General features: G+C 41.8%; 1 protein-coding gene across 4 annotated transcripts in view; it reads right to left on the bottom strand.

The window, feature by feature from the left end:
- Positions 1–940: 940 nt before the first annotated feature.
- The window catches only part of fam222ba (family with sequence similarity 222 member Ba), a 68,397-nt gene continuing 43,927 nt past the window's right edge, over positions 941–25,410 (bottom strand). For all 4 annotated transcript variants that reach the window (XM_057820903.1, XM_057820902.1, XM_057820904.1 and 1 more), the window contains 2 exons: positions 22,449–22,576; positions 941–5,818 (listed from right to left, as the gene is read on the bottom strand). In XM_057820903.1, the coding sequence (XP_057676886.1) occupies positions 4,170–5,818; positions 22,449–22,530 (1,731 nt within the window). In that variant the 5' untranslated portion in view covers positions 22,531–22,576 and the 3' untranslated portion in view covers positions 941–4,169. The remainder of the gene's footprint in view (positions 5,819–22,448; positions 22,577–25,410) is intronic.

Below are 25,410 nucleotides of genomic sequence, written 5' to 3'. Positions count from 1 at the left end.
ACTAAAGCAATTGAGAAAAACTTTAATAGTTGATTCAGCGTCTGGTGAGTTACAGTGTATCACAAAAGTGAGTACACCCCTCACATTTCTGCAGATATTTGAGTACAGTATATCTTTTCATGGGACAACACTGACAAAATGACACTTTCACACAATGAAAAGTAGTCTGTGCGCAGCTTATATTATAGCGTTAATTTAGTTTCCCCTCAAAATAACTCAAAATATAGCTATTAATATCTAAGCCCCTGGCAACAAAAGTGAGTACACCCCTTAGAAACTACGTACGTCCCTAAATGTCCAAATTGAGTACTGCTTGTCATTTTCTCTCCAAAATGTCATGTGACTCGTTACAGGAGTGCTGTCAGCATTGCTACAGAGACTGAAGAGGTGGGGGGTCAGTCTGTTAGTGCTCAGACCATACGCCGCACTCAACATCAAATTGGTGTGCATGGCTGTCACCCCAGGAGGAAGCCTCTTCTGAAGACGGTACACAAGAAAGCCCGAAAACAGTTTGCTGAAAACATGTCAACAAAGCACGTGGATTACTGGACCCATGTCCTATGGTCTGATGAGACGGGCGGGCTTTCTTGTGTACCGTCTTCAGAAGAGACTTCCTCCTGGTGTGACAGCCATGCACACCAATTTGATGTACAGTGCGGCGTATTGTCTGAGCACCAAATGGCTGACCCCCCCATTTCCTCAATCTCGGCAGCAATGCTGACAGCTCTCTTGTAACGAGTCACATGACAATTTGGAGGGAAAATGACAAGCAGTACTCAATTTGGACATTTAGGGATGTATGTAGTTTCTAAGGGGTGTACTTACTTTTGTTGCCAGAGGGTTAGATATTAATGGCTATATTTTGAGTTAGAGGGGAAACTAAATTAACTCAATTATATAAGCCTAACACAGACTACTTTTCATTGTGTCAAAGTGTCATTTTGTCAGTGTTGTCCCATGAACAGATGTACTTAAATATCTGCAGAAATGCGAGGGGTGTACGGACTTTTGTGATACACTGTAAATTTTCACTGCACCATAGACTTCATAATTCTATTGACGGGTCAATTCCGCCAGCCACTGCGCAACGCCTTCAAGTAGGGAGCCAGGCATCCCACAATCTGCTTCGGTTATTCACAGTCGGTTGCAGCGACACATGCAGCATTCAACGCTGGATTTAGGATAAAAGTACGAAAGCTGTACTGCATACAAACAGGAAGGATTGTCTCAGGAGTGATTTGTTCGAGGATTCAAGGTAATTATTATATTTCTGGCACCATGCATGGCACTTTTTTTTGCTTTAAACCAATAATCGAGATTGTTTTACGTCCATATCTATGAAGAATTCGGAGATTTAAGCATTTATTCACAAGAATTTTAAACGGAAAAGATCTGTTTACATCTGGCGGCCGCTAGCTACATTCGCTAACAGACTAGCATTATACTTCGACATATTTACGTAAAATAAATGCTTACTGCACATTTTTTTGCTTTTAATCAAGAATCGAGACTGTTTTACGTCCATATCAATAAAGAATTCGGGGATTTAAGCATTTATTCACAAGAATTTCCACCGGAAATGCTCTGTTTACATCAGGTGGCCGCTAGCTACATTCACTGACAGACTAGCATTGTACTTCGACATATTTACGTAAAATAAGTGCTTATTGCACGTTTTTTTAATTGCTTTTAACCAAGAATCGGTACTGTTTTACATCCATTTCGTTAAAGAATTCGGGGATTTAAGCATTTATTCACAAGAATTTTCACCTGAAAAGCTGTTTACATCAGGCGGCTGCTAGCTACGTTCACTGACAGACTAGCATTGTACTTCAACAAATTTACGTAAAATAAATGTTTACTGCACTGTTTTTTGCTTTTAACCAAAAATCGAGACTGTTTTATGTCCATATCTATAAAGAATTTGGGGATTTAAGCATTTATTCACAAGAATTTTCAACTAAAAAAGCTCTTTGCTGTGATTCCACTCCGTCAGCTTTGACTATCTCGCCAACATGCAGGCCCACTATTTATTGGCCCCGCGCCCCATCAATACATTATTAAGTGTATGACCACACTGAACGTTCTTTTTTCGCCCCGTTTCGTTAAATTTACTGTATTTTTCTGCCGGTCCGTGAAAAAATGGATCACACTTTCCTTGTTGCAAAAAAGGTTGAGGATCACTGGTCTGCAGGACCCAAAATGTGATACCCTTAAGTAGACAAGAGGTCTGTATGAGGACCTGTAAAGGGTTAAAAAAAAAAAAAAATTTTTTTTAAGTTAAATGTCACACAAAAGTCATTTAAATAAAGAGCAGACTTCTGTCTTTTTGCTTTCCCTCCGTATTTGTGCCATAAGCCCACAAATACAAACTAAAAACTACACAAAAAAAACAAACTGGTACTCGTGGAATAATCTATTCAATACCTGCTTGTTAGATTTTATTTTTGGCAATTTTTTGTCTTGAATCATTCACATCACTCGAACCAATTCATGAATTGATACATCGCCCAGGCCCAAGTCAACTGCCAAACTGAAGCTTTAATACGTGGGGGCGGGGATTACAGCTCAGCAACTACACATTGCTAAATTATACTGTATAATTAACATATCACTCCTTTTCTTGCTTCTCATAACAAATCTCTAAGGAATTGCTCTGTCTAGTCAATAAAATTAATTAAACTAAGACCAGGAGGGGAAAAAGAACACAAAAAAATGCTGTGTCTGTGTATTCTTACCATCTTCCTTCTTATTATTTGGGGTTTTCATTAAAACCATGCTCGAGGAAAGTCCATGGACCAAACAATTAAGGCTTTTTAGGGGTTGGCCAGTTAATAATAAACAAAAAAAAGGGCTCCATTGTGACCACACACACATGCGCACCTAGGCACGCGATGCGGCAACACTCACACAATCATTAAAGTTTAAATGTTACAGTAGTCTAGTAGATAAGCCAGTGTACAATAAAATAAAACAATGCGTTTGCTGTTCATAAAAAGTCCGCTTTGTTTCTGTCCGTGTCCGTATCTTGCAAGTGATCAATTTGGTCTTCACATCAGAATCAGTAGCAACCACACTTACACTCGGGAACGAACCGTACTTAGTCGGATCCCGCGTGACATTAGTAACACTATGTACTCACATCTATTGTATCGCCTTTTACACAAATCACCTCCACATTCAAGTAATACATTTGTCATGGCTCTGGAAAAATGCTTATTAAAAGAAAATGGCACGTCTCCCCAACGCAGCGCTCAACATCAACGGCTTCGGAACGGAAGCTTTTAAATCCGACTCGACTTCCTCACTGTCCTCGGCTGTCGTAATTCATGTTGAGTGCTGTAGAAAGTCAGTGTTTGACTCGGGCCATCTTTAACGCTTCTGACCTTTCCGCTCCAAACTTTTCACAACCTCGTAACCGAAGCCTTCCTGGCCTGGCCGCGAAGATTTTAAAACACCTGAATTCGTTGCAGCATTTGAAGCGGGCAGAGCAGATCGCCATGGCAACATGTAGTCTCCCTGCTGGGTCCTTGCTATGTACAAACAACCTGATTGCGTTAGTTTTTATGCGACAGCAAGGAATCAAGTTTCAATAGTCCTATTATACAAATAAATAATTACATCTGAAAATAGTAAAAGCTCTGCGTACATACACTCACACGCTCCTCAAACAAGATTACTACACGCGAAAAAAAAAAAATGTCTTTCCTTGTCTAATACGACAAGTCGGAGCCAGGAGTTCCTCGCGGCACATCCGACAATAGATGCCGTCGCTTTTTTCGTCGAGGAATCCACTTTTTATTTGCCTTTGACAAACCTTTACAAACGTGTGAAGTGGAAATAACACAGGATCTGTGGCGATCCAGGCACACACATGTATGGCGGCGCAAAAAGCAGGAATGACACACAGTAGACGCGTCGACACGCTTTGGAACATGAATCCTAAATGTTCCGGTAGAAGCATTCACTAACCAAAAAAAAAAGAAAAAAAAGAATTGATCACTTGCAAGATTTGTCAAAAACAAAAACAAAAAAAACCTACTGTTCTTCATGAATTAAATATATTCATTTACCCTCTTTAAGATCTGGAGTTTTGTCAAGTTATGTGTTTTCTTAAGACTAAACAAAAGGGGGAGGGGATTGATAACTTGTGGAGACAAGGCCATAGCTTATCTGTACCCTGGATGCTGGACGAGAGCGCCCCTACCATCCCCGAGCTCCGGCCCCACCCCGCTCACAGGGGGCCTGTGCATCTTGCCTATTAACCCCAGATTCTGATCGCGGAAATAGGGCGTCTGGAAGTCCCCGCCCATGTAATCTGCGGTTTGCATCAGATTAGTCTGGGCAGAGGAGCTGGCCAGTAGCCTGTAATGGGGAGCCCCCGGGGGCCCGCAGTCGAGTGCGGCGCAAGCCCCTGGGCCTGCCCCGTGGAATGGCATGGCTACGTCCTGAGAGCCGGAGCTGTCGCTGTTGGGCGTTGGGAGGATGCCGCTGTTCCAAACGTGCGATTGGAAGTAGTGACCGTTTGGGTAATGGGCCACGGGGCCCGTCATGCCGTTATTGTTGACGGGTGGTGAGGGAGTGGGTTTCTCCAGAGGGGGCTTCAGCATGTACGGCTGCCCCGCGCACATGTCCGCAGGGTAACCCATTCCTTTAAAGTGGAAGGCGGCTTCCCTGCCGGGCTGCTTGCAACCGTTCGGAATATGTGGCACGTGACTCAACTGGTGCTGATTCCAAGAGCGCATCTTGTGTTGCAACTGCTGATTGGGTTTTAGGTGCAGATGCTGTTGAGGGTGCTGCGGCTGCTTGAGATCCGTGTGGTTGGAAGGCAAGTGGTTCATGGTCACGCTAGGTAAAGGGTGGGCTCCCACCGGGATAGTTGCTTTTTCTTGAGGGCCGAGGATGCAGTTGTGCGGCTGGAAACCACCGGCGACGGTGGGGTTGTTGTGCGTGGATACTCTGGAGCAAGCGCTGATGAGCAGGTTGCGACTGATGGGGCTTGGGTTGGCGATCTGACCCTCACACACGGAGGCCGATCCGGCGCCTTGGGCCCGAGCCTGGCAGAATTGGTTGATCTGGTGAACGATGGTGCTCAGGTCCGGCTGGCGGCTGTGGTGCAGCCCCGTGGCCATGGGGAGTGGAATGGTTGAGGTAGAGACGGTCACATTGGGCGGCGCGTCGCCTTCCGGCAGCTTTCTGCTCTCCTGGGAACCGGGCGGCTGCTGGAGGTGCTGCTGCTGGAGCAGGAGAGAAGAGGGGACCTGCGGGTGGCCGAGGCTCGAGTGCTGAGAGACAGTCTGCAGTCTAGGTAGGCCCTGAGAATGCTGGGCCATAGAAAGAGGGTGTCTGAGGCTCTGCTGCTGAGCCAGCGACATTTGTAGATTCTGAGGTGCGTCCTGGGCACTCAGGGCTAAGCTCTGCTGAGGCCTTGGAAGGTTGGGCAGAGTCGGGTGAGGGTGGTTTAAAGTGCTGGTCGAAGCCACTTGGTAAGGTCCGCTCAGGTGGTTCATGATGACTTCGGGGTGCAGACGAGCCCGGCTGCCAGCGAAATCTTTCAGGATGCCCTTGACGGCGGGTACCTTGACGATGGCGAGGAGGCCAGTCTTGGCGTTGGCCTGAGAGGACGGGTAAGGGCTGTAGCGCTGGCCCGATGTATCCAGTCCGTTGACGGTACGCCGGACGTGATTCCGTTGCGGGACCTTGACACTATTGGGGAAGATTTTGATGGTGAGGGGGTTGTTGGCAACTTTCTTAGCATAGGCATCCAATTCTGCAGGGGTTGGGAACGGAGTGGATCTCATCCTTTGTGTGGTGTCCCCTATAATGGACAGAGAAAAAAATGACATCATTGACTTAAAAAGCAATTAAATAGAATTCTTTGCTGCAGAGTACACTCTGATTAGTGCTGGTAATGGCTAACGAACTACAATAATCAATCCTGTTTGGTTACATTGCGACTGAGACAACCACCCGCCTGTTCCTTACCTCTTCACGAGAACCACACATTTCATGTCACACATACCCTCGTGACAAAACAAACAAAACAGCAGGGTGAAAAATAAGACCTCCGGGGCTGAGGTAAAAAGTGAGTATGTGGCAACAACGCTCCCCTGCAGCTGCGTCGAGAAGACGGAAAACAACACGACGAGCTCGACATGACGGCAGACAAGTAATCAGACAGTCTCTGATCTACAGGGAGACTTTGCTGGCTCTAGCTCGCAGACATTTGTTACACCTGCTTAAGCATCCGGGCTAAATTTAAACTCTCAATGTGACGGTGAACATGATGGTCTTTGTACGTGACTTTGTGAGAATGTGGATCACCTATTCAGGCATGAAAATGGGTCAGGGGTTAAAAAGGTGAGAAAGGTGTGGAGTAAATATGTTCCGGCGTTCTGCCAAAATGTCCGCCGTCGGCAAAACATCCTACATGTGGCGAATTTGACCATTTTAATTTTTCACATAAGGCTTAATATTCGAGTTAACGGGGGTTTAATTAGTTGAAGGAGTTGATTTCAACCACCATTGACTCGCGCTAGCTTAGCCACTCCGGAGCCCTCAAACTAACAAATAACTGTCAAACTGCACAGAATTTGTTCAAATAATTTCCAACGACTAATTAAACCCCGGCTAACTCAAAGATGAAGCCTAATGTAAAAAATTCTGAACTTCCCCTTTAAAATAAAGACCATTGAATATGGCCATTAAAATGTTGTCTATAAAAGTTTTAGAGCAATAAAACAAACAACAAAAATGAATAAAATGAACAGGAATCCTTCAAAGTATTTCATAATGGGTCCAAATTATTTTTCAAACAGATCATGTGACTATAGAACCTTAGAGACAGCCGTTTGCATTGCTTAGCCAAAACTACAGCTGAGGAGGCAAGATGGATATTTAGAATTTCTTTAAACCTAAGCTTTCAAAACCCTCAACAACAACTGAGCTTGAACCGAGGATTGAGCACGAGCAGTATCAAAAAGTCCTGGCTGTCGTGTTACCTGTTGTGCTGTAATTCCAAGTGGTGCTTGAATTGGATGCTTATAGCGGTCGACAGTCTTTTTGAGCCAGCGCAAAGTTCGCAGCGCACGGAGATATTTTTGTTATCTTTACTGGACAAAAATGTGAAGTAATGGCTGTGTTTCCAGTGTGCAAATGCAGCCGTTTGTAGTATATCTCCTGCCTATTTCATTGCATCCTGGCGAGGTAGCAAGGCTATGTTGTTTTGGCCGCAAACTCCCAGCGCTCACGCATCATGGTAATACACGTGACCCTTTTTGTTCCATCCCCGATTAAAAAATGTGACATGTGATGTCACTCCCATGACTACAGTATTCTTCATTCTACACACATTATGTAGTAATAGTAACGCACAGGCATCAAGGAAAGTAATTTTACTCAGATTACTGATTTAGAAAAATGAACGCGTTAGATTGTTCTTTACTGAAAGAAAGTAATCAGATTAGTTACGCATTACGATACCGCGTTATTGACAACACTGCTTTTATATTACCGTTAAATACACAAGTTTGACGCTACCTTAACGGGAGCTATTTTTTCACCGGACGCTCCGGCAGTGTTCAACGCAAGCTGCAATGAACGGCAGTAACTTTGTCATACCACAAAATATGAAAACGAAAACCATTACTCACTAAATTCAATATGCTGGCAAATGTATTCATCTAAAAACAATTGGGAGTGATACTTTGCCTCCTCCAGCGAATGTGAATTTGTGCTTAGTACAAGATCATCTGTCGCAATTAGCGATCTTTGACGCTCTTTTTTTTTTTTCCTCCCCGCATACAAACTTGTTTCTCTCTCAGCGGCTGTGATAAACCTCAATGAAGTTGCTGTCCTAGCTAAGCCTTGCCTATCATTCGTCTTTGTAAGTTTTTAGTAACTGTGTATTGAATTTGAAAGGAAAATGTGTGTTTTGTTTTTGACGAACTTTTTCATGAAGCTAAACTGTTGAAGCTACTCACATGTGGAAAACTAAGAGTGTACAACGTTTTAAATGTATTCATTTGGTATATTTCAGTTACCACGATTTGAGAGATCAATAAATTGAAGAATTTACGCCTTGCGTTTGGAGTGCTTGTTTTTGGGTTTGCTGGAATAGCGTCACTGACACACGCAGCATCCAACAGAGGAAGGGGTAAGCGCTGCCGCGCCAAGCCAATTCTGGCTGCATTTTCGACACATGAAAAATAACGAATACGTACTACTGTATGACGGAAAATTTTAGTGGTTTTGTAACCGCGACGTTTTCATAGCATGGTAATCCGTGAAGTTAACTGGCACATGCCTACAAACGACCCCCCCCTCCCCTCTTAAAATTTTTCTCCTCGGTACTACACGATTCACGTAGGTCATCCTTTTTGACTTCAAAACGGCGAATTTCGCCGAAAGGTGAGAGATTTTCATGCCAGCCTATTAGCCCATTTTAAATTGGTTTCAAGTAAAGAGGATAACGTAGAGGAGGTTGGCCTGTATTTTCTATTCTCATTGTCAAAGTTGAGAGAAGCAAGAAAGACTCTGTCATTGTCATATCAATTTCAATGTCAAGTTGTCCAATCAGTGTGTCACACTGGAATGATGCCAGGTAACATCATCCTGTCCACACACTGCAGTGGAAACTTAAGTGTTAAGATCAGCATTTAACCGTTCTAAAATGTCCCATGGCAAATTGTACTGAACAGACTTTCCATTTATTGCCATTGCACCACCTATTGAGGTCACTTAAAGTAGATAGCAATGGCAGTTTACATGAAGTTGATGGAGCAGCAATGTGAAATGTCTCATTTACTGGCAACGGTCCGAGCTTTCATATGGTCTTGGCTGTTCCAGGCAGTCTCGCAGTGAGCTGAATAGGCTTGAGGGATGAGGCACGAGGCTGAACTCGGAGCTCGGAACCGTCTGCACTGACCAACTGTGCCAACTGGCTAATTAAATCCTCTTTTATTTGGGAATGGGAAACAAAGGGCAGCAATGTGCGGGGCCCGCAAAGGGCGGCACACACTTGATGGAGGCGGGCTGCTGGGACTTAACTGTCCAGCCTGCTGATGGCAGCCTCATTAATGTTGGGGTATGGGCCAAGGCGCTAGCGCTGACACCCGCCATCGAGTCGGCCTAATGCGTGTCACTGACTAAATGCCAGCGTAAGCAAACACAAAAAGAAACGCACATTTTTAAAGAAGCACACACACAGCTTGGATGGACTTTACCTGTCAACCGTTGCTAATGATAAATAGCCTTTGGGACCTTGAACCTGACTACAGAAAGACTGAATCCAAATTGAGGTAAGGCTGGGCGATAAACTCATTGAACCCATTGGCCGCCAATGACGGCGCTGGGTGTCCAATCCATTTTGACTGGGAGGGGCGAATGAGCAAATCATCATTCACAGCCACTCATTCTAATTTAAATGAATTGGACGTCTATCATTGTCAATAGCTTTTATTTATTCATTCATTTTTAATTCCCAAAAAGTCAATTCCCCTATAAAAGGTTTAAAAGAAATAAAACAAAAGTTACAAAGAAAATGTCTTAAATATCTTTTTCTCTGCCCCTTTTTTCATTCTGTTAGCCCCCAAAGTATTAACTTCACAAAGAAACTATAATGGAATCAATTATTGAATGATTGTTGCTAGATTTCCTTCTTGGCCAAAAACTACAACTGAAAAACTATTTTCCGCAATAAAAAAAAAAAGTATTAAACCGATTTATCGCCGAGGGATAATTCTAGGTTTTACTATGATTTTATTCTTCAGTGTAGATTAGGTGTGTGACAAAATATCGAGATGGTGAGATATTGTGATACTTTGCATCCCAAAAAGTTTTCGCTCATGCCAAGAATTAAGATCGTTTTAAAAAGCATATTAGTAACTAGTTTAGATGTTCAATGTATTTCTAGTTGTTGTTTGTGTATGTGTTTCTTTTCCTTCTTCTCTTGTATTTCTTTTCTTCTGTCCCCCCATAATCCCTTCCTGTTCGCTGCTTTGTCATAATAAAAAGGTATTTTGAATGATCACAATCAAGTATGTCAGACTCTCAATGTGAAACATTAAAACTGTTCAGAATCTGGGCACTTAGACTTCCATTCTCTGTGTCAAACAGCTGAACAGGACAGGTTTAAAAAAAAAAAAAAAAAAAAAAGATCGTTTTAAAAAGGTGTCAATGTTTAAAAAAAACATAACAAGTCGCAACCAAAATCTTACACCGTAATGGTGTCTCAGTTAACTCTATGGCTGCCATTGACGGCGCTCCCCACGCCCAAACCATTAAGACTGGGAGGGGCGAAAGGACGTTCGTTCATTCGAAACCAGAGCATTCACAGTTGAGGTGTGCGAAATTTCTGATTCTTAGATTATTCGCGATTCGGCCTTGGAAGCTTCGAGAACAATTCACAAACATCCAAATTCCGAATATTGAAATATAAGTAAAGCGGAACTAAAACACAGTCAGCATGGTCTTCGGGTTGCAACGAGAAACGGCCCCAGAGTAAACATCATGCTCAACTCATGCCGCTAGATAAAAAAATTCAATAATATCTGACTGCGGCCGACAGCCGCTACAAACTATGCCCACATAATTCTACAGTAGATATTACATGTATATAGAACTAGATGTGAAATGAAACATGACAAATGACTCGGCGGCGTTAACACATGTATCGAAAATTAGATGCGAAATGACAGACTCGCCGGCGTTAGTAAACAGCTGGCATCTTAAAGCAGTAGACTTCTCTGGAAGGTTGTTGTAGCGAACCTACAGTGCCTTGCAAAAGTATTCGGCCCCCTTGAACCTTGCAACCTTTCGCCACATTTCAGGCTTCAAACATAAAGATATAAAATTTTAATTTTTTTGTCAAGAATCAACAACAAGTGGGACACAATCGTGAAGTGGAACAAAATTTATTGGATAATTTAAACTTTTTTAACAAATAAAAAACTGAAAAGTGGGGCGTGCAATATTATTCGGCCCCCTTGCGTTAATACTTTGTAGCGCCACCTTTTGCTCCAATTACAGCTGCAAGTCGCTTGGGGTATGTTTCTATCAGTTTTGCACATCGAGAGACTGACATTCTTGCCCATTCTTCCTTGCAAAACAGCTCGAGCTCAGTGAGGTTGGATGGAGAGTGTTTGTGAACAGCAGTCTTCAGCTCTTTCCACAGATTCTCGATTGGATTCAGGTCTGGACTTTGACTTGGCCATTCTAACACCTGGATACGTTTATTTTTGAACCATTCCATTGTAGATTTGGCTTTATGTTTTGGATCATTGTCCTGTTGGAAGATAAATCTCCGTCCCAGTCTCAGGTCTTGTGCAGATACCAACAGGTTTTCTTCCAGAATGTTCCTGTATTTGGCTGCATCCATCTTCCCGTCAATTTTAACCATCTTCCCTGTCCCTGCTGAAGAAAAGCAGGCTCAAACCATGATGCTGCCACCACCATGTTTGACAGTGGGGATGGTGTGTTCAGGGTGATGAGCTTTGTTGCTTTTACGCCAAACATATCGTTTTGCATTGTGGCCAAAAAGTTCAATTTTGGTTTCATCTGACCAGAGCACTTTCTTCCACATGTTTGGTGTGTCTCCCAGGTGGCTTGTGGCAAACTTTAAACGAGACTTTTTATGGATATCTTTGAGAAATGGCTTTCTTCTTGCCACGCTTCCATAAAGGCCAGATTTGTGCAGTGTACGACTGATTGTTGTCCTATGGACAGACTCTCCCACCTCAGCTGTAGATCTCTGCAGTTCATGCAGAGTGATCATGGGCCTCTTGGCTGCATCTCTGATCAGTTTTCTCCTTGTTTGAGAAGAAAGTTTGGAAGGACGGCCGGGTCTTGGTCGATTTGCAGTGGTCTGATGCTCCTTCCATTTCAATATGATGGCTTGCACAGTGCTCCTTGAGATGTTTAAAGCTTGGGAAATCTTTTTGTATCCAAATCCGGCTTTAAACTTCTCCACAACAGTATCTCGGACCTGCCTGGTGTGTTCCTTGGTTTTCATAATGCTCTCTGCACTTTAAACAGAACCCTGAGACTATCACAGAGCAGGTGCATTTATACGGAGACTTGATTACACACAGGTGGATTCTATTTATCATCATCGGTCATTTAGGACAACATTGGATCATTCAGAGATCCTCACTGAACTTCTGGAGTGAGTTTGCTGCACTGAAAGTAAAGGGGCCGAATAATATTGCACGCCCCACTTTTCAATTTTTTATTTGTTAAAAAAGTTTAAATTATCCAATAAATGTTGTTCCACTTCACGATTGTGTCCCACTTGTTGTTGATTCTTGACAAAAAAATTATATTTCATATCTTTATGTTTGAAGCCTGAAATGTGGCGAAAGGTTGCAAGATTCAAGGGGGCCGAATACTTTTGCAAGGCACTGTAATTAACTTTCTAAAATACTCCTAAATCGGCAAATGTTGACTTCAGTCGATCTTTAAATGATGAAACAGTTTTAAAAGTTTCACATGTCGAAAGTAGACAGAAGGGAAATTATGGAAAAACGGGAGCAATTTTAAAAACTAACGGTTGATTCACAACATTAAATTAATTCAATGTCGTTTAAAGCTGCTGATAAAGAATGGGGACGTATTTTATTTACTGTTTTGAATTGTTAACTTAATACTGAAATAGTCATTTATTGAAGCCTGAGAGGATTTTTGTACAATTGTTGTAACTAATGTGTTTTGTGTGTGCCACCAATAATCGATTTGTAATTGAATCATTGGCTCTGAATTGTAAAATGGTAAATGGACAGTACTTATATAGCACATTTATCTGCATGGTTACCATGCCCAAAGCACTTTACATTAGCACACATTAACCCGTTCACGCACACATTCACACACCAATGGGAATGGTAAACGTAATCGAATCGTTAGGTGCAGGTTAAAATATCCTGGTATTTCAAAGCATTCATGATGCCATGCACCCTAACAAGGTTCCCAGGGCCTTTGGAAGCAAAGCAGCCCCACAGCATCACTGACCCACCTCCATACTTCACAGTGGGTATGAGGTGCTTTTCAGCATGTGCATCTTTCGTGGCACGCCAGACCCACTTAGAGTGTTTCCTGCCAAAAAGCTCAATCTTGGTCTCACATAAAAATACACACGGTCCCAGTTGAAGCCTGGGACCGTGCGCTTTGGTCAGATGAGACATTTTAAATCAAAATCTGTTGCCCTCTGCCCGAAAGCTGAACATGGGTCGTCACTGGGTCTTTGAGCAAGACAATGACCCTAAACATATGGCCAAATCTACACAGAAATGGTTCACCAGACACAAAATCGAGCCTCTTCCCATGGCCATCTCTGTCCCCAGACGAGATTGTGTAAAGCGCTTTGAGCGCCTTGAAAGGTGGAAAAGCGCTATATAAGTATAACACCATTTACCTTGTTTTGTTGGCAAAAGGGGGTTGTACAAAGTATTAACACCAGGGGTGCTAATAATTGTGACACACATTATTTGATGTCAAATAATTATTTCTTTATGTGGGATTTTTTCCCCACTGAATAAATGCACTTGTATTGAAGGTTGGATTTTTCTCTTTTTTTTCCTTTTAAGTCCCATATTATTTGAATTTAAAAAAAATTATTAGAAGCTAAAAAACACATCTTAACCAGGGGTGCCAATAATTATGAAGGGCACTGTATATTTATAAACGCTCTTTACGTTAAAAAAAAATGCTTTATCTGATTACTCGATTAATCGATAGAATTTTCAGTCGATTACTTGATTACTAAAATATTCGATAGCTGCAGCCCTAGTGTAGATAGTACATAACTGACTTTGTACCTAATGAGTGAATGATAATAATAATCATTTACTCAAAATAAAAGAAATACATTCATCCAGTTAGTTTCTGCAAATTGGTACCCAACATTTATTGGGTAGATCAGGGGCAGAACTTACAGGGAGGCTTGGGGTGCAACCGCACCCAGGCTTCTATGGGGCCCTGTTTGCAGATGTAAAGGGGGCGTGGTTGGGTGAGGGGAGGGTCAAACCGAAAAGTAAGATGATGCGCGGAACTGTAATATAGTGTTGTAAGCATCTCCGCGCCCCCGGGTTAGCTGGTTGTCTGGAGGGGCCCACGACTAATCGGGAGATCCTGTTTTTGCTCATCGCACACAGACCCTGTTCACATTTGTTCCGCCACTGGGGTAGATCTACTGTATGCAGGGACGTGTGTAATTGCACATTTTGTAACCAATTTGTCCGCAAGTTAAAAATTTCATTCGTTTATTGCTAACCTACACTAACACAGTAGAAACCCTAATTACTGAAAATACTTTTCAGGGTTTATGAACAATAATTGAATGACAAACATTCAGTTTGACAGTAAGAGCTGCATGACAATCTTAGACTGCTTACGCAAACTACTGTAAGTTTCGGACTAGCTGCTACTTTTTCCCTCATTTTGAACCCTGCGATTTATAGGCCACTGCGGCTTATTTGTTGATTTATTTGGGTTGGTAGGTAACACTTTATTTGACAGCGGCTTCATAAGACTTTCATAATCATGACATGACACTATCATGGGCATTAACAAATGCATATGACAGCTGCCATAAGTGTCATATGTCACTAGCTCAAATTATGTCCTACTTAAAAAGTGCAATAATTTGCCAGATGATCTAAAATGTCATAAGCATTCATTAATGCTCATGGCAGTGTCATGTCATACCGTATTGGCCCGAATATAAGACGGCCCTGATTATAAGACGACCCCCTCTTTTTCAAGACTCAAGTTTGAGAAAATACTTTTTGAACACCAAATTAATTTTCATACAGAAAATAATTACAGTACATCTGAAACAAATGATTATAACAATATATTTGAGAGAAAAATCATGCTATTTTGCCACATCCAAATCTTAATATCTGAGCATTTAAATATGTAAACTAAAGTGCAATCACATTCGTAAATGAATGGCTTCGGGTTTTTGAAATGTAAATAAACCAATCTATTGTGATAAAACAACAAAATTGCAATAACTGCATTAACCATCAAAGTGAGGTCTAACTGTAACTTGAAACAAATCTGAATAAGGAAAAACAATGCAATAGAATAATGCAAACTGGTTAAACTTGAGAGTAGAGATCTTTCATGACAGAACATTACTCCTCAAGTTCAGCATTCGCTTAATTTATATCTGGCGCCATCTAGCGTCGTGAATGGGTATAATGTCTAGACCCCGAATATAAGACGACTCCCACTTTTTCAGTCTTATTTCAATGCAAAAAACACCGTATTATATTCGGGCCAATACGGTAATTATGATGGTCCTATCATAGTCTTATAGCGCCACTGTCAAAGTGTTACCAAATACCATAACTAGCAAGTACTGAAACAACTCGAACAGTAACTGAAGTAATAATCAGCACAGAACGCTAAATTAAGATTGTTATTTACATCTGTAGCGCTGTAATGCATGCTAAGAGGCATGTTGGACAAAAACAGTGTTGACAGCGGGTGGCAACGGAGGTTGACTGTCTCCCCAGGGGAGCAGTGATGGCCAAATGAAGCTTCTTGAAGCAATGAAGCTTTGTAGCCAATTGGTTCAAAGCTTCATGGTGGTTCATTTGGTCTTATGACAGTCTTATGATGCCGCTGTCAAATAAAGTGTTAATTAATCTAACATTCTAATCTAATCTAACAATCTAATTGGTTAACTAACCAATTAATCTCTTTTGGTGTAAATATCTCACAATACATTGAGGACAGCTGCAGCTTATCTATGAACAAATGCTGTTTTCGTGTCAAATTTGGTGAGTAGCGGCTTATAGTCAGGTGCGCCTTATACTAGTAGTCCGAAAATTATTGTAGTTCATTGTGGGTCATTCAGTACCATCCAAAAAAAAAAAAAAAAAACGAAAACCCAGTGTTTTCTCATTATACTGCTTGAAGAAAAACAATACATGAAGAATAAAATATTGCTTTGAGGCTGCTTTGTTTCGTTTGTCATTACAGATACCGTACGTCGACACCAATCCAATAAAATACAAAACTAAATTGTCGAGCCCGAAATGTTTCCAACTTGTAAAAAAATTAGAGAAAACTTTTATGGAAAATCCATTTTTAAAAATCACTTGTACACAAGGTGAAAAGGCACTGTCGATTGTGTGCTGGAAAATGTTGCTGATTAGCATTTCAACCTTCACCTCAAACCTGGATTAATTGAAGGGCTTAAAGTATCAAGGGAGGGTTAATGAGGATATGAGTGAAGTATGTAGGCGGCTGCTGGTGGCGATGGGCGCATCATCTCAGATCTCCAGCTAAGCACGTTCTCCAACAGAGAGCAGGGGAAAGGGGCCAGTTTGGCCTTGTATTAATTACCCCGCTGTTGGCACACAAGTGCACAGTCAGCAGGCTCTAATTAGGGCTTCTTTTATTCTAACTACTGTTTTTATTGAACATGGTTTAAGCGGCAGGGGTTCGGGGCACTCACGCTGCTGTAAATTGCAAATTTACCACTCAGAAGCAGGAAATTGAGTCTGAAGCGTCAGTGTCGATTTAGACTGTTGATTTCACTTCCGTGTATACGGCCGCCTTCTTCAAAAGCAGCTGAACGCAGCATGTCGCGCTGACAGGACCAGAGAGTGAAACATTCAAAAAAGGAAACTATCATAAGGAACACGAGAAAGATGGCTGTTTTTGATCTCTGTGAGATGCAAAAAAAAAATCCATTCAATTGCCCTGCTGAGCTGCGCGTTTGTTTTGCTTGAAAGAATGGATGACCGAGGGCCATTTCCCGTGATTTGAGACATCCTGCCTGCAGGATGAGCCCTTTGCTTAGCGACCCTGTTGTATCTTTTTGTACTTGATATACTCCTCAAACAGCTTTTGCCTTTCACAGCCGTCATCTGGTAGCAGGCAAACCCCGATGATAAATAGAGCAGCTGCTCTGGCCTTGCGTCTGACAGCAACCTGCTAGCTCATAACTTTTATACGACGTGTCTTATGCGCAAACTAAGCTGCGGCAAAGCGTGACGAGCCTGGTGGTCTGGAGCTTTTGGTAAAAATAGAGTGAGGGGAAAGTGTGAAAGGTTTCTGTGGGTTGTCAGAAGTATCAATATGGAAATTTTGTATCCTGAGATTGTATTTGATTGGTTTCTTGATAGTAGGGGTGTGTATTGCCTTATACCGCTATTAACAGGTCACAATTCGATCCCATCCCGATACTACACTTGAAGACGACTGTTGCGATATTTGTATATCACTTTAGAAAAATCAACTCAAAATGGACATAAGTACCTCTATATTAGTTTATTCCTGAAACCTCATTCAGCACACAAGTAAAAAATGTTTTTATTTTATGTTTGAACAATATCAGAGCCAAAATGAGCCCAAATTTCTGAATTATAAAAGGACTAAACTGAGCAACCATTAGAGGGAACATACACTGTTGAACAATGCACATACACAAATCTTTACTCGGATTAGTCTAAATGTTGTTGTTACTTTAGCAGACTGCAAGGCAATGCTGCTGCGCTCTGCCAACTACTGGACGGGAGGACAAGTGCAGCCACTGAATTGTTTATTCAACCAAAAACACGTGTAAAGATCGATACAGACGGATTTTGAATGGATTCGAGAGTTGCGTGACATAACATTAGGAGTGGGAACCTCTTGGTACCTCACGATACGATACGATTTGCGTTACAAAGCCCACGATAACGATGATCTGGCGATACAATGATTATCGATACATTGGTCAGGAAATCATTCTAGGATATTCTACAAACAACTAATAAACAGAAAAACAAGCTTCTGTTGTGAATTGGAATGAGTTTATCATTAGTAGACGTCCAATCTATTTGAACTGGGAGTTCGCTGCCACCCCTCCCACTTCAAACGGATTGAACATCTATGGCCGGTAGTGGCAGCCATTGCCAAGCAATGAGGTAATTTTGGGCCATCTAAGGTCATTTACCTGTTCATTTTAAGTTACTTCCTGATGATTTTGGGGTAATTTATGAGTCTCATCATGTTTATTTTGAGTTACAGAACAGGAAATGATATGGGAATCACCCAAATGAATAGGCAGTGACTCAAACGTTCCCAGTCTAAATGGATTGGGCGTCGAGCACCGTCAATGCAGCCTTAGTATTTACTGAGACACTATTATAGTGGAAAGTTTTGGTAGCAACTTGTTGGTTCATTTTTATTTTTTTTCAGACATTGACACCTTTTCAAAACGATATCTCGGTTCTTGGCAGGAGCATATCAATAACCTTTGGAATACAAAGTATTACGATATATATCACCATTTCGATATTTTGTCACACCCCTACATAATATCACGATATAACTCAGAATTGTTTATTTTAAACATCCTTCCCTGATAGTAACGGTAATTGAGGATATTTTTGCTTTTCCGTTGTTAAGTCATTTGCTGCTACTCCCAGTCAAAATGTATTGGACGTCTAGCACCGTTCATGGCATTGAACACTGCATTCACAGCCAGTCCGCCCAGTTTAAATGAATTGGATGTCTATCATTGTCAATGGCAGACAATGAGTTCATTTTGGGTGATTTTCTTTTTAAATTATGGGGTACTTATGGGCCACTTCCTGTTGCTTTTGGGTCACTTCCGGTACATTTTGGGCATTTGTATCACTTCCTGTTGATTTTGTGTAACTTTCTGTTAGTTTTGGCGCATTTAAGAGTCACTTTCTGTTGATCATGAGTTACTTTCTGATTGTTTTGGGGCATTCCCAGGTCACTTCCTATTAGAGGTGGGAATCTTTGGGCAACTAATGATTAGATTACGATTCAGAGGCTACGATTCGATTATAAATCGATTATTGATGCACCCCCCTCCCTCCCAGCTATCAGCAGCTTTTAATTTTTCGTACATTGGTTACAAAAATTGCACAAAAATCCTCTCAGGCTTAAATAAATGACAATTTCAGTATCAAGTTAACAGTTCAAAACATTGAATAAAACACTCAAGTCCCCATTCTGTATCAGCAGCTTTAAACTACATTCAATTAATTCAATGCTGTGAATCAACCGTTAAAGTTGTTAAAATTGCTCCCGTTAGTCTATAATTTACCTTCTGTCTACTTTTCGACATGTGAAAGTTTTAAAACTGTTTTAAAGATGTATTCAAGTCAAGATTTTGCCGATTTGGGAGTATTTTAGATAAAAAGCTAATTACGTTCGCTACAACAGCCTTCGAGGGAAGTCTACTGCTTTAGGATGGCGGCTGTTTACTAACGCCGGCAAGTCTGTCATTTTGCATATAGTTTTCTATACATGTGCTGCTAACACCGCCGAGCCTGTCATTTCGCATCTAGTTCTTTATACATGTGATATCTACCGTAGCTTTATGTGGACGTAGTTTGTAGCGGCTGTCGGCAGCAGTCAGGCATTAATGGTTTTTTTTTTATCTAGCGGCATGAGTTGAGCCAGAGCCGTGAGTTGAACATTCACATAACCCGGGTAAGGACAAGCATGATGTTTACTCTCGGTCCATTCCTCATTGCGTCCCAAAGACCGCGCTGACTGTGTTTTAGTTCTGTTTTACCTGACGTATTTCAATAATCGGAATTTGGATGTTTGTGAATCGTTCTTGAATCTTCCACGGCCGAATTGCGAATAATCTAAGAATCGGAAATTTCATACACCTCTACTTCCTATACATTTCGGGGTCACTTCCTGTTGATTTTGGGGCAAGTTTTTTTTTAATGGGTGGAAAAATAATGACCAGTAATGGAGAAACACTGAAAGAAGATAACATTTAATTTTGATTTTTATTTATGTCGTATCGAAAATTTTGAAGAGTTTTTTTTTTTTTTTTTTAAATAGTAGCTCCCAATGTTTAACTCATTGGCTGCCATTGATGACAGTTGAAGGTCAATCCATTTGAACTGGGAGGGTTGGCAGCGAATGTACGTTCATTCGTTGGCAACCCTCCCAGTTTAAATGGATTGGAACTTTATTAGTGATAAACTTATTTAAAGAGTTATAGTGAGTTGTTAAGAGCCACATGATTAGACATCTATCATCGTCAATGGCACTGAAATACCACTGAACTTTGTGTCTTGGTGAGCAGAGCGTGGAAACAGTAGTGCTGATGGCGATACCATGTCACAAGCCTGCCTGAGTGAGGCAACAGACGCTGGCACTTAACAGACTCCCTCATGCTTGCTGATCTCCCAGGGGGTTGGCTGATTACTGGGATTCTGAAATTACAGTCCTGATGAGCTGGAGCTTTTTACAACGAAGGAAAAAAAAAAAAAAGAAAAAAGCGCTCTAGAAATGGGTCACGCTGAGTTTTCACTGAAGGGAAAAAAAGGAATTGAGGTACTTTTTAGGACTGAATGGATCACAGCGTGAGCTGTAATCCATGTCTGACAAGTGACTGATTCATGTGGGTGATTAGAAAAGCATGCCGCATGACTACAGTCGCTTTCTGATTACGGTTAAGGAAGATTAGGTAATGTGCACGAAAACACAGGTGACAAACTGCATTTCAGGCCATAGAAGAGTGACTGAAAATTTTGATTATTATGTATTTTCCCTGAATACCTTGCTTTCGAACAGGTTCAAGTGATATACAAATATATCAAGGTGTCTCTCTTGGAGGTATAAAATGGGAATTTAACAGTAACTAAACAATGCACTTTCTGGAAGAATTTGCTGCGGCTTGCTTGGAGCACTGCGAGATCCTTTCCTGGTGACTCCAAGTCACTTCCTGATGAATTTGGGGAATTTACAGATCACTTTCTATTGATTTTAAGACAATTCAGTCTAACCTCTGCTTGAAATAGAGTCACTTTCAATTGATTTTGATTTTCAGGAGGCTTGTAGCCAAAAATAATGACTGCCAATGGCGAGTTTTCCCAATTTAAAATGTCATAGGGATGTACAGTGCCCTCCATAATTATTGGCACCCCCGAAAAAGATGCGTTTTTTAGCTTGTAATATTTTTTTTTTATTCAAATAATATGCAACCTTAATGGAAAAAAAGAGAAAAATCCAACCTTCAATACAAGTGCATTCATTCAGTGGGGAAAAAATCCCACATAAAAAAAAAAAAAAAAATTATTAAAATGATCAGAATCTTGGTCTCACACAAAAATACACACAGTCCCAGGCTTCAACTGGGACCGTGTGCTTTGGTCCGATGAGACAAAGATTGAGCTTTTTGGCAACAAACACTCTAAGTGGGTCTGGCGTGCCACGAAAGATGCGCATGCTGAAAAGCACCTCATACCCACTGTGAAGTACAGTATGGGGGTGGGTCAGTGATGCTGTGGGGCTGTTTTGCTCGCAAAGGCCCTGGGAACCTTGTTAGGGTGCATGGCATCATGAATGCTTTGGAATACCAGGACATTTGAAATCAAAATCAGTTGCCCTTTCAGTAAGACAATGACCCTAAACATATGGCCAAATCTACATAGAAATGGTTCACCAGATACAAAATCAAGCTCCTCCCAAGGCCATCTCAGTCCCCAGACCTTGTTTTGTTGGCAAAAGGGGGTTGTACAAAGTATTAACACCAGGGGTGGTAATAATTGTGACACACATTATTTGATGTCAAATAATTTTTTCTTTATGTGGGATTTGAATGAATGCACTTATATTGAAGGTTGGATTTTTCTCTTTTTTTCCATTAAGGTCCCATATTATTTGAATAAAAAAAATTATTAGAAGCTAAAAAACACATCTTTTTCAGGGGTGCCAATAATTATGGAGGGCACTGTATGTGGTTAGTAGGGCTGCAGCTATCGATTATTTTAGTACTCGATTCATCGATGAACTAGTTAGTTCGAATAATCGAGTAATCGGATAAGGAACATAGAAAATTAAAATACATGAGCTGAGCCTCAAACGGTATAAAACAATAAATAATTGAGGACCTAAGTACAATAAAAGAACAATTGGCTAACTTGCATAGCAAAAATCTGCTAGCTTAAATGCTATAAAATGCTAACTTTTTTTTTTGTTTTTTTTTTTAACAATGCTCTTAACAAATGGTTCAAACACATACTCCCACAAAAACATGGCTAAATATACCTATAAACTAAATTATGAACGCATTAAAAAAACATGAGCACAAACAAAAACTTAGCTTATATTGGTCTTAACAGGGAGCAGCTGTGTTTGTTGAGTTATGTCATTTTCACTGTTGCCACTAAAGGGCCGTGTAAACAACCAAATCAATAAAACTAAATGCAAACACTTTCAAAACGAAACCATTACAATGCCAATTTAATTAAACGAGTACTCGAGTCAGCAAAATTTAATTCGAATCTTTTTTCTAATCGAATTAGTCGAATTAATCGATTAATTGTTGCAGCACTAGTGGGTAGCATTTTTTCGTCCTTTGTTTAGAAGTCTGAAACTACCATGGAAAAGTGATGTCAGATTTGAAACAAATTTGTTTGCTTGTATTGCACTAGTGGGTCATAACAACTTACATTTCTGAAGTCCAGTGTTCATCTGCGTGTGGGGGAGAAGCTGGAGGGGGAGGTCACCTGGCCCTGGCAGACAGGCCAGCATTTCACACAGACACTAATGCAACATGGGGAACACGCTTCTCCTCACACTGTGGAGAGAAAGGGAGCGAGAGAGAGAAAAAAAGAGGTGGGGCGGTTAGTTAGGTTGCTTAGCAATACAGAAGCAGTGCTGATTAAAAGAACTTATCCCCACAGGCAGACACCTTAGGAAGTCTGTCGAATTACACACTGATTCACACCTGGAGCATCAGGTCAGGTGACATTTGATGCCGCTAACAACTTGAATTAAAGCTTTCAGTGCCATTGACGTCCAATCGTGTGCCTGAAATTAGTTTTATGACTAGTGGCAGTGAATAAACGTTCATTCGCTGCCCCTCTCCCAGGTCAAATAAATAGGATGAGTGCTGTACATTTCAAAAAAAAGACACACTCAAGAGACCTGGTGCTAACAAACTAGTCTCTGATCAATACTGCAGGGAGGCGTTTGTTCTGGAGGTTTTCTACAAGCAAGATGGTTCGGGAAGGAGTGAAACGACATGAATAAATACGGCTACAGATTTAATAAATGCCTGCCATTCTGTGCAATAACCCTGATGGAAAAGACAGGGAGAAAAGAAACGTTAGCCATGCTCCACTTGGCTTACTGCTGGATTCCAAACAACACAGCTGCTTGCTTAATCAGCACTAAAGAACAGTCAGGAAGCAAATTAAGTCTAAAGAGTTGATGCCCTCTCCTTTTACTGCGTGACATCAGCGGAGTGTAGCAAGTGTGTGCAGACAAACAATCTATGAGGGAGGCAATTACCCACAAAACAACCTTGGCATGCCTGTGAAGGCTTAAAGGTGTCTCTGCCCCCTGCAGGGAAAAGAGACAAGTATAGGGAAGGGTGACAAAGTGAGACAGAGAGGTGGAAAGATAGAAAGGGCAGGTGGCAGGTTTGAGGAAGCAGTCGCACAAAAAGGTCAGGACGACAGCTCATTTAAATCTGCCTGGCGAGAGGAGAAAAACAAGCCTTAATGAAGCTGCCACTTCGACACAGACATCTGAGGGTGTCGCACCTTGGGGTGCTGCAAGGGGCACAGTGACAGAGTGGTGGTAGCGAGCACAGGGTATCGAGTAGAGGCTAAATTTGTGCGTGTAAAGCGGCAGTCTAGGCAAGAGACAGGATGATGTTTGGAGTAGTTGATGCTACACACGGCACCCTTTCTGTTTGCTGAGTTTTTCGCTCCCCCCTTTCTGCTTTCTGAATTACAGCCTGGACCACCATATGGCAGCAATCCTTGCTCTCGATTCACTGTGTCACCAAGCATTAACTTTAATTGGTCTGATATGTTATTCTTTTCCCTCAGCCTTGGACAGAGTTTAGGTACACAGCGCATTGATGTCAGCGGGCAGGATTTCCAGCTCTCATTCATCAGAGTGCCAAGATTTCACATAAAGATAACGGCAATCTCTCGGACAACATGCGGCGCCCGGGTTGGAAGAAAACCACATATCAAATACAGCGCTGCCTCGGCTAAGGCTTTCAAAACCAAAAACGGTGACAAGCCAGTTTGATTGATGCTATGGGAAATAAAACGCCAGGGTGAGCCAGCACTGTTTGTTAAGAGAACAAGCAGACACCGACCCACTACAAGTGAGAAACAGCCAACGGGGCATCAGTCCACCCCCTTCCTATCTTCCCCCACAGTGCTCCTGAATGTCAGAAAACGCTGCAGTGGGGAGTGCGGCGGCAAAGGTCAGCCTATGGTAATGCCCCAGCTGACACTCCGCCTTGCACAAGGGGCGGAAAACCAGCCGGTAGTATCAGCACCGCGGTCACAGCAACTTGTACTTTTACATGCGGATCGACTTAATGTCACGTTTCCACCCAATCGTCCCGTATCGTTCGTCTTGCTGCACTACAGTTGGAAACGGCTTTCATTTCACTGCGGCCTGTCAAGGGTAAGCTGGCGGTACAAAGCATGACATCTGATCAGTGCAACAGAACAAAAAAACGAGGCAACGATGGAGGACTTGCAGCATTTTATGTTATTTGTCCAATCTATTCAAACTCAAATAACTAAATAAGTCATCGCGTCATTGAATTCACCAGGTTATAGAGCTGTTCCGAAGACGACGAAACAGACGACCCAGGCGGAGACTGAGACGTCTCTGGCACCACTCTGCAGGTGGTAGTCAGCATTTGACTGGCTTGGCTGCAGGCTTCTTCTTGTTCTGGATTGCCCTCTGACCACCAGGCAGGGGGTTCTGTCTGGTCTGAAGCCTCCAGCCATCATCCCTTCCAGACAAACAGGGGGGTTTAGAAGCCTTTGTGATGCAGAGACACAGCTCGTTCCAGCTTGTGTGGTAACAGAGTTGCATCTGTAGAGGACGGTGCCCGGGCCAACTGAGCGGGAATCGGTTCGGTGGAGTTTAGCCAGGCATCTCTCACTATCAGCCCTGCGCAGACTGTCGACACGGGGTTCTCTGAGTATTTGGGGGGAGGCTGTGACTCGGCAAGTGGCCACCAGCTACTTACAGAAACACATAAACATTGTGCGAACCACAGTGAGGCCTGCATGTTCAATAATGCCAAACAACAAAGTAGGGCTTGAGCTGTGGATGCTGTGTCAAATTGTTCCCTTGAAAGCTGACCTATATTTTACTTTATTTTAGAAATAAAAAGACAAAATTAGAAGCTTATGAAGAGAGGGACTGTAACAACTGATGTGAAAAATGATGAAATATTTTTCACTTTGATAATTCATTATATACAAGGGTTATTGCACCTGCGTTCAAGTTCTGGACCTGCTAATACATAGTACCGTTCCAATAACTTAGGAATGTATTGAGAAAAAAAAGCATATCCAAATGTAAAATATTTCCATACTTCAGACATCATCACTGTTGCATGAACTTTAACATTAGCTCTCCGCAGTG

The sequence above is a fragment of the Corythoichthys intestinalis genome, chromosome 18 (assembly GCF_030265065.1).
Source record: "Corythoichthys intestinalis isolate RoL2023-P3 chromosome 18, ASM3026506v1, whole genome shotgun sequence".
Classification (NCBI taxonomy): Eukaryota; Metazoa; Chordata; class Actinopteri; order Syngnathiformes; family Syngnathidae; genus Corythoichthys; species Corythoichthys intestinalis.
The sequence above is the reverse complement of the archived record's forward strand: the minus strand, read 5'-3'. Positions and strand labels throughout refer to the sequence as shown.